Source organism: Mastomys coucha, unplaced genomic scaffold, assembly GCF_008632895.1.
Source record: "Mastomys coucha isolate ucsf_1 unplaced genomic scaffold, UCSF_Mcou_1 pScaffold22, whole genome shotgun sequence".
In the NCBI taxonomy this organism is placed as follows: Eukaryota; Metazoa; Chordata; class Mammalia; order Rodentia; family Muridae; genus Mastomys; species Mastomys coucha.
The window spans coordinates 200648229-200658360 of NW_022196905.1; the positions used below are offsets into that span (position 1 = coordinate 200648229).

The window sequence follows — 10132 nt, forward strand, 5'->3', positions numbered from 1 at the left end:
TTTGTCCTGGATTTGACCTAAAGAGAGGCTGAGAGGAGGCAACTGGGTGAGATTCCCTGTTCCTGGAGCTACCCGGTCGTAGCCTCAGCTTCCAGGACTAGCTCTGTCCGCCGCTGGGGACACCTGGCTCTGGGGTGTGTCTGTGGCGAGCACCACGCTCGGGGTTGGGGACTACCTGTGGGAAGAGGGGCGCACCCTGGCTCTCCCCAGAACCGACTAGCCAGGAACAGCTGTTAATGTAGCGTTCAAATCCTTTCACCCCGTCCCCTTCTAGGCATCTACATTTAAACATTGATTGGGGGGTGGTGGTGGTGGGGACAGCGACGCACCAAGTGGCTTCAGATTCTCTTTCTCCCACCTTCAGAAGGGCCCGTTTTTTCAGATCGTACTGAGTTTTCAGCCTAGCATTCAATCCATCGTTGAATTTTGGTGATCATTTTGCTAGATTTTTCTGAATGGGATTAGGACAAGCCGTTCAGAAATCTGTTTCAGAGTTTGTCAGCCATGCCGGAAAGGGTGATTTTTTTTTTTTAAAGCTATTTTCAAGCAGATCTTGGTTATATCGTTTAGACTTGCCGACCATCAGCTCTGTTTTTTATTGGGGAGGGGGCGTTGGATAAGATTAAGCTGTTCTCAGACAGGGAAGAAACATATGTATTTAATATTGGGATCATTTACCATAAGGATCACTCAAGGCAAGACTTCTTAAATGATAACGGTGGCTTAAAATTGGGAAGGTCGTTGGATTTAAAAGCATTGTTTTGATAGAGGAAACTTGCAGTCGATTTTGCTCAGGTTTTCCAATAAGTTGAGAACTTCATTAGGCAGCCAATATCAGTCCTTTATTGCTTTTTCATAAATCCAGTTTATTGCTTGCTAGTTCTTTCTGCCCAGTGAGGTTCTAGATATCTTCAGGATTAATGGGGAATTGTTTAAGAAGCCTGTTTTGTTTTTAATTGTTGACTTTGGAACTCAGAGACCACATTCCAAAGCCAAGCTGGGCCATGCAGAGGAAGCACTTTTGTGTACTTTTTGGTTCTTGGCTCCACTGTGAACTTTTCCCCCAGATAACAACAGTCATTTTTCTCTTTCCTCCCCTCTCTCCCCATAACTCCAGAGCAAAGTCTGAAATGGATGTTACATGAGTCACTTTAAGGGCTGTGCACAACTATGAACGTTCTGAAGCCGTTTTCTCACTAGAGTCGATCAAGATGGATGAGTCTGCCTTGTTGGACCTTCTGGAGTGCCCTGTGTGTCTAGAACGCTTGGATGCTTCCGCAAAGGTCTTACCCTGCCAGCATACGTTTTGCAAACGATGTTTACTGGGGATTGTGGGTTCCCGGAATGAACTCAGATGTCCCGAATGCAGGACTCTCGTTGGCTCTGGGGTCGACGAGCTCCCCAGTAACATACTATTGGTCAGACTTCTGGATGGCATCAAGCAGAGGCCTTGGAAACCTGGCCCTGGTGCGGGTGGCGCGACCACCTGCACAAACGCATTAAGGGCACAGGGCAGCACGGTGGTTAATTGTGGCTCAAAAGATCTGCAGAGCTCCCAGTGTGGACAGCAGCCTCGGGTGCAAGCCTGGAGCCCCCCAGTGAGGGTGAGTAGCTTGTAAGAGAGGCAGTTGGGGGAATACAGGTGGTGATGACTGACCACAGCTCTTCTTTATTAGCTGATTTTCCAAATCAGCTCAAAGAAGCCACACCTACCAGGGCAGATAGATTCAACCTCAGGACCTTATTTTCTCTTGAAATAAGATTGGATCCGACATAATAAATCTTGTTTTTAAGATCTTCTCCTATCGTCTCTATTGTCTGGTAGGATATGTTTTAGGAACCAGGTATCAAATGTTCATTAAAAGGAAAATTTGATATGGTCTCACCCTTTTGATGGGGCTGAGAGAAGTACGTGTGTGTGTGTGTGTGTGTGTGTGTGTACATGTACAAGTATATGTAGTAAATATGTATATGAGTAAATCATAGGTAAGAAAGCAAGCCTTAATTTTTATGCTGCTTAGAGACGTTCTGGTGGTTTTATGAATGCACAGTACAGAATATGGTTGGAGGATTTTTTAACAAATCATGGCCACAGGTAGCAGCTTCGTTGCTGTAGCAACAGAATGTCACGTAGGACTACACTATTACATCTGGCTGTACGTTGGGCTTTGTAGGGAGTGAAATGAAATACTCCATCAAAATGATTTTTTTTTTCCCGTTTGGTTTGGGCAGAAATAATTGTAGGTGAAGTTAAATATTTCTACCTTTACTAAGCTTAATTTAGTAAATGATTCTTAATGAATAAGAATTGCGTTTCATGTGATCATTTTCTGATATGATGTGCTTTTGTTGTTTTTCATGAAATGAGACACAGTCTTTGACATCCGGATAAGAGTCATGCTGTTTTGGTTGGAAGAGGCAATTTTGATAATTGGCCATATATATGGCAAGTGAATAGATTTTTATAGTCTATTAAAATTGTTATTTTAGATTTAAAAAAATTGTTATTTGTCTAAGTATTTTGCCTGCACGTGTGTATATGCACCACCCATGTGCCTGATGCCTGCACATGTGTATATGCACCACCCATGTGCCTGATGCCTGCACATGTGTATATGCACCACCCATGTGCCTGATGCCTGCACATGTGTATATGCACCATCCATGTGCCCGATGCCTGCACATGTGTATATGCACCATCCATGTGCCCAATGCCTGCACATGTGTATATGCACCATCCATGTGCCCGATGCCCGTGAATGTCAGTAGAGGGAGCCAGATTTCCCAGAATCAGAGTTAGCAATAGTTGTGAGCCACCATGTGGGTGCTGGGAACTGAACCCCAGTCTTCTGCAAGAGCAGCCAATGTCTTAACCACTGAGAGATCTCTTCAGCCCCCAGTCATTTTAAAGAACATTTTAAAGTTGGCTGAGATTTTTTTTTTTAATATATTTTTATTTAATCCCAGCACTTGGGAGGCAGAGGCAAGTGGATTTCTGAGTTCGAGGCCAGCCTGGTCTACGGAATGAGTTCCAGGACAGCCAGGGCTACACAGAGAAACCCTGTTTCAAAAGAAAAAATAATAAATAAATAATTATATATGTAATTATATATACTAATATATAATATACTGTTATACTAATATATTATAATGTACTAATATACAATATTATATCATAATTGTATATGTTATATATTATATATACATATATACATATACACACATATACATATATATATAGTCAGAACCTAAAACTGATTGCTTCCATTTAATAGCTGTCTACTAGGATGGTAGTATGAACTCATACATATGTGGGCTATCAGCTTAGCATTTCAAAAAATTTTTATCATTTATATAATACATGATGAAAAGTACTGGATCGCTAGATGTAAAGTATAAAGTGTCTTATCTCTGGCACTGTTTGGATTACTAGGTTATTAGGGTCCCAGCTTTCGTAAGATTCATATATATGACGTATGATTACTATGTTGATATTATAAATTGGCCTCGGATGGCTTCCTTTCTTTTCTTTCTGTAGCCTGGGTTAGCCTGGCATTCATTATCTATCCTAGGCTGGCCTCAGATTCATGTTCCCACCTCAGTTTACCAAGTATGGGATTACAGGCATGAATTAACCCTGTAATTTGGAAAGGCTTTCTTATTTGGAGGCCCATGTATGAAACTATTATTAGACTTCCTCTTTAGTACCAAGTTTACCAGTACCTGGATTAGTACATATGGACTCATGAATCTTTTAATCTCATAACCAGTGATCCAGGTTGATCACTTCTGAGACCTGGAGCCTGGTCTGCTGGCCTTAAAGGGTTGGGAAGGTCGATTTGCATCCTTGGAGGGCTTTTGTGTCTTGTGAATTAAGCCTGGAGAGAGTGGCTTCTGGCTATGAATTAAAGTGTCCCAGTTGTTGTCTTACCTGTTGGGAGGAATGCTATGAATGTCTGATTGCTGATAAAGGAATTTAAGGAGAGGTTCAACCAAGCCCATTTGATTTTAAATGCTCTTTCTAAAGCAGGCATTGCCGAGGAAACGGAAGGGAAAGGCCCTGCTGGAAGCTGTCTAAGCGTCCACCATGGCCTTTTATTTTTCTTGGCTATTTGGAGATTTTGATTCTTTTTCTGGTTTCTGTGATTCCTAGTTTGCTTCCTGTTTTCCTTTGACCTATGACAGATGCTTTGCAAAGAGGATCAGCTGAACTCAAGCCTTGTTAGTTTGTCTAGAAGAGTTGAGGACTTTGGAGAGAGCGGCGAAGAAAACAGACAAGCAGAAGTGTTCAGTCTGCATTGGAGTAAATGATGTCATCCTATTAAAAAATATTTTTTTTCCTGAGCTACATTAGCATTTACTCATACCCGTTGCTTTCAGGTATTTACAGGAGCTTCACATATATAGAGTGAGCACCTGAAAGGTAAATATGGTCCCAGAACCCGCTGCTTGACAAAGTTAGAAATTTGTATCTCAAACCGCATGGAGGTGGTCCTGTGCCCTTTTGGATGCTTCCCCAGGTGAGCGGCTACAATAACTCCCCAGCGCTCATCCTCCTTGCCGAGATGCTGTGACTCAGCCAAGCGCTTCATCCAGCCTGTTGCCACATGTTGTGGAAAGCTGAGGGTGAGACCATGTGGGACGTTGCCTCGGCTCACCAGTGTTGCTCCGCGTTAGCCTGTGCCCATGTGGCCTCCTCATGTTTCTAGCCGAGGTGGGTTCAATGCTATCAGCAGATTCAAACATTTCCAGTGTGTGACACACATCTCATTCCCAGAGCTTTAGTGTCTCCTGCTTAGGAGGAGGAGGAGGAGGAGGAGGAGGAGGAGGAGGAGGAGGAGGAGGAGGAGGAGGAAAGGGGTCTCTCCCTGTTGGACTGGAGTCACCATGAGCTCTGCTTGTTTTTTAGTTCCAGCAAAAAGAATTCCCCATGCGTTTTTGGCCAGTGCCAACCAGGAAAATGAAACCCAGGAAAGGGGAGTCTAGATGTTGTTTTGGTTCATAAAAGGTATACCTATGGCTGATTGCAGCTGTTATATATTTGCTAGATTTTATATATATTATCTAATGAATAAATGTATATATATATTCATTATCTAATGAAAAATGTATATGTATATATTTTATCTATATATCTACAGAATAGATATCTATTGAATATATGAGATTATATGCATTATCTAATGAATATACTTACATACATAGAAAAGATGCAGAGAACAACATGTTCAAGTAATTCCTATAAGATTGTAACCTTCTAGGAGAGTTAAACTGCTTCCTGTAATTTCTGCTTTCTATAGTTCATTTGGATGTGTCTTCTTTATTTATTTACTAGATGATCTTGCTGTTATAGCTCAGGCTAGCCATGAACTTAAGCCCCAGGCTTCTGAGTTGTTGAGTTTTTGGATGGTGGTGTTCAGGGTCGGGTTACATTCTTCCAGTAAACTGCAGGCTAGCTGATGATGGCGAGGCCAGATACAGATTCTGCTCGTGAACTTCAGAGTGTGTGGCCCGTCTCACCGGGGAGATTAATAGCATTACAGCAGTGCAGGGGTGTAATAAACATGGTAACTTCTATGTCGGAGGGGTAGCAAGAGGGGATAGAAGGGCTTTGAGTTCAGGTAGAAAGTAAACTTGCTTATATGCCAGGTCCTCGGAAGCTGCCTCCAGGAAGAGGCCTTGGAACTGAGATCTGAGCAGTGAAGTGACAGTCCTGTGAATGGGGGCTGGGCAGCGGAGGGGGCAGAAGGGAGCTGCACTGATCGGAAGTGAGTGCGAACTCAGCGAGCTATGGGGCAGTGACCTAAGACTAGGTTTCAAGCGTGAGAGCCTCCAAGGACCACAGTGGGATATGACCAGACGGATGGGTAGTAAGTAAATGCTTAGAATCTGGGGCAGGGATGTGAGGCTTTAGAACAGGTAGAACGTTAGAGGTGCAAACTGAGGACAGAGTGTGAGAAAAGGGGAGAATCTAGATCTGCGGGCCACAGGCCATGTTTCCTTCCCTCTGAAAATGGCAGCTATGCTTTCATTCCTTCGTGGCCGCAGCTGTACTCCTTTGCCTCTCTTTTCATGCTGTCTTTACAGGTTGGGGGTTCTGTCACTCAGACCTCCTCTGTGAAAGTACTGACTTCAAGTACCTCAGAACGAGTCTCTCAGTAGGGAAGTACTAACTCCAAGTACCTCAGAATGTGTCTCTCAGTGGAGAAGTACTAACTCCAAGTACCTCAGAATGTGGCTTTCAGTGGGAAAGTACTAACTTCAAGTACCTCAGAATGTGGCTGTGTGTTAGGATAGGACCCTTCCAGTGGTGGTAAAAGTGGGTAAAATGAGAGCCCACGGTGTGACTGGTGTTCTTAATGGAAGAGGTCATGGCATATAAAGGCACAGAGGCAAGACCATGTGAAGACACATGGAAAAGATGGCTGACCACATGCTAAGTGGAGAAACATGAGTAAAACCCATTCCCAGACTTTAGCCTTGTTCCATTGAAGGTGTCCAGTCTGTGGTATTTCATGGCAGCAGCCAAGCATCTACCTCTAAAGTCAGCCCTTGGAGTGACTGACTTCTCATCCTGTTGCCATCAGTTAGTCCTGGTTGTTCACAGAGACTTGCCATGGGCCACCCAGCCCATTTATGTCTTTATTTAAGAAGTTATGCCAGGCGGTGGTGGTGTATGCCTTTAATCCCAGCACTTGGGAGGCAGAGGCAGGCGGATTTCTGAGTTCGAGGCCAGCCTGGTCTACAGAGTGAGTTCCAGGACAAAACCCTGTCTTGAAAAACAAAAACAAAAACAAAAAACAAAAAAAAAGAAAAAAAGAAAAAAAGAAAAGAAGTTATATACTTATTTATTTGAGCCTACCCTACCCCTTCAAGTGGCCAAATTACCTGGTATGATTTCATAAGCTAGGGCAGGAATTTCATGAGAAAGATGGCTGCTTATGTGACAGTGTGCCAAATAGAAAATTTTGTAGATGGAAGCAAACATCCGGAGGGAAGAAAGATTTCTTTCCCACCTCTCATACTGTGACTTGAGTTTGGGGAGGTTGGTGGTCGCTGGTGGACATACGGTTGTCTGTGACATTTTGTGACAAAGCTAGCAAGAGGGGACTGGCAAGAAGGTTCTCGGAGAAAGCAACACAACTCCCTTGGTCTGTGTAGGGGTGGAAGGGGCGAAGGTTGTCCCCTAGACTGTTTGGTGTCCTAGCAGGTGCCTGTGGAGAGCTTTCTAACTCAGATCTGTGCTGGGACAAAGGTAAGATCAGTGCACGCTTTGCTGGAGACATTTAGACGGGGCCGTGGTGGGAGGTAGGGAGAATGGGAAAATGAGGAATAGGCAGATAAGCTACCATAATTCAGAGGCACCAGGCTGTGGAATGAGATGGATCACGTCTGTGTCTTAGGGTTGTGGTCAGCAGTCACTGGTTAAATACATAGAGTGGACCAAGCATGGTCCAGACATAGAACTCCTATGTGTTTCAGAATGTTCAGTACGAATACTGTCACCGGAACCGACACCTCTGAATAGATGGGGGTAAGAATCTGTAATTACTCATACTTGATTTAAGAACACTGCTTAATGAGGTTATTTGTGTGAGAATGTTTCAGAATGGCCCTAGAACTCAGTGCAGGGCCCTGGGATGTGCCTTTCTCTCTCTGGTGATGATGTAGGGTAGACCCCAGGCCTTGGACCTGCTAAATCACTGCTCTGCCTCTGAGCTATTCATTCCTCATACCCCTAGCCTTGGGCTCTAGCATCTTTATAGTGGTAGAAGGCAGGACTAGAGAGGGAATCCTTGGCACTCACCTATTGATAATTTAAAGAGCAAAATGCTTTTAAATCACACTCATCTTGTGATTAAGGACACCTTTCTGGGGGCAGAGTGTAGTATTTGAGAAATGAAAATGTAAATTTTTAGAAAGTATTTGAGAACAATTTTGTTTTAAAAATTTCAACCTTAGAAAAGCAGATGCTACTAAATGTGTGTGTGTGTATACATACATTCATACACAAATGGATCTAATTCTAGATCATTTTGTAGACTTTTGTGTGTATATATACACACACATCCATATACACTTATGGGCTTGAGCTTTTTACATACATACTTACTGAGTTGCTAGATCATTTACTTTATCTGTGGAATCCTTTCATGTTGGAGCACAGATCAGCTTCATTAAATGATTTGTGTGTAATAGGCATGCGGAGACGTGCACATAGTGTGAGTGTACCAATAGGGAATCACCAGGCTCCATTCATTTCACAATGATGAGAGTAGTTTCCCTCCTATTTTAAAAATTGAAAATAAAAAGGGCTCACAGTAAGGCATTAAGTGGCAGAAACTGGCAGGTAGAGGGTAATTGAAGCTTCCAGTCTTCTTAAGCCAAGGAGTGACAACTGTAAATTGGTTCATGTAAGCCCCCCTCCATCTCCCAGAATAAGAAATTAATGGAAACAGAAGTATTTCATACATGATACTCTGCAGGTTGAAGTTGCCTAGCCAATGATATTACTTGACAAGCTTTCTGTATCTTTTCATAGTCCCCCTCAGGGAGGCATTTGCCATCAGTACTCTCATGCATACATGTAGGAAGGACAGCTAGACTACATACTACTATAACATGTATGAATTCTCCTAGCTGGTCAGTGGCTGAGCTGGGATTCCACTTTAGATCTGTGTCAGCCCGAATACTTCTGTCCTATACATACCTCGTGGGACGCAGTCTCCTTGGGTCTTGTTACTTTCATTGGAGAAAGCTTTCTCCAGCCATAGCTAGGAGCAACTCTTCTCTTCTCAGTGTGGTTTCTACCTGTGAGTATTTTATTGTAGAAAAAGTGTGTGTGTGTGTGTGTGTGTGTGTGTGTGGTGGTGGTGGTGGTGGTGGTGGTGGCGGGGTACAAATGAAAACTCTGTTATGACGAAAATAGATAAGGAAGCAGTCAGTATACTTTGGAGGTTATAAGCTGTGACCTCTGTTTCCAACACTGCAGACCAACTGGGCTTCATTTCTTCAACATAAAGGTCCAGTACCTTTAAAGACTTGAGACCTGCTTCAGGAAGGGGAGGGGAGAGGAGAGGAGAACATGGGGGCGAGGGTACAAGAGGCTGAGTTAAACTCATTTAAAAAAATAATTTTCTTCCTTGCCATTTTTGCGCATACATATAATATAGTCTGGTTACTTCACTCTTTCCCTTTCCGGGTTACGCTCTTAGCAACCTGGCTGCACAAGGCCGTGTTGCAAACCCATGTCTTTCTGTTGTTCTTGGTGACAACTGCGTTTGCCCAGGGCTTTTTGTTAGGAACTGTCCCTTGGAGCCTGATGGACTCACCTCTGGGTATACAAGTGAAAAGCAGTGAGTGGCTCCCTCTCAGAACCCACCAGAAAAGGGTCACCTTTGATTTTCAGAAGCCTTGACCGCCTGACTCGTAGGACACACCCAAAAGGGGCTTGACAGTGTGTGAGGCTGGATCAAGGTGAATGGCAGCCAAGCTCTAGAGAGCCTTCATGGGACGGTCTCTCACCCTTTGATGTGTGCAGTCTCCCCACAATGTGTACATCAAGGATGACACTTGCTTATCTGGTTGATAGGTTGTTTTGGGGATACATGTGAGAATTGAGGTACAAATGTTCTGAAGACTGGAAAGCCTGTGGAGGTAGAGGTATTGTTATATATGTATTAGTTTTCCATTTGGGGTGAGAACCTGAGAGATAAGAATAAAGAAGGATAATGATACAGGAAGGCAGTTTCTGGATGCAGCGGTACCCAAACGGGGGCAGGAGGCAGGGGTTTGCTGTCACTCACACACGTGCAGGGGTCTGATGATGTCTGTTCTCTGTCAGTCTCTGGAGTTATTTTGTTTTTCCTCTGTCTACAGTCATGTGCCCAACGCTGAGAAATACATTCTAAGGAATGTATTGCTGTGCATTTTGTCACTGGGCACATCATAGGGATACAATGTCAGTCATTCAGAGCTTTTGATACTGTAGAAAAAACATGGTAGGCATGTGCTCACACATGTGTATACATGTGTGTGCACATGCATCAATGCAGATGCTTGTGTATAAGAAAGTCAGAGAACAACCTCAATGACATAACGATATTCCTCATTCCTTGAGGACATCCCTTTT

At 43.5% G+C, this 10132-nt stretch overlaps 1 protein-coding gene across 1 annotated transcript in view; it reads left to right on the top strand.

Moving 5' to 3' along the window:
* Positions 1 to 10132, top strand: part of Sh3rf1 (SH3 domain containing ring finger 1) — a 165521-nt gene that overhangs the window by 580 nt on the left and 154809 nt on the right. The window contains exon 2 of the mRNA XM_031339912.1: positions 1118 to 1604. Coding sequence (XP_031195772.1) covers positions 1212 to 1604 — 393 coding nt within the window. The 5' untranslated portion in view covers positions 1118 to 1211. The remainder of the gene's footprint in view (positions 1 to 1117; positions 1605 to 10132) is intronic.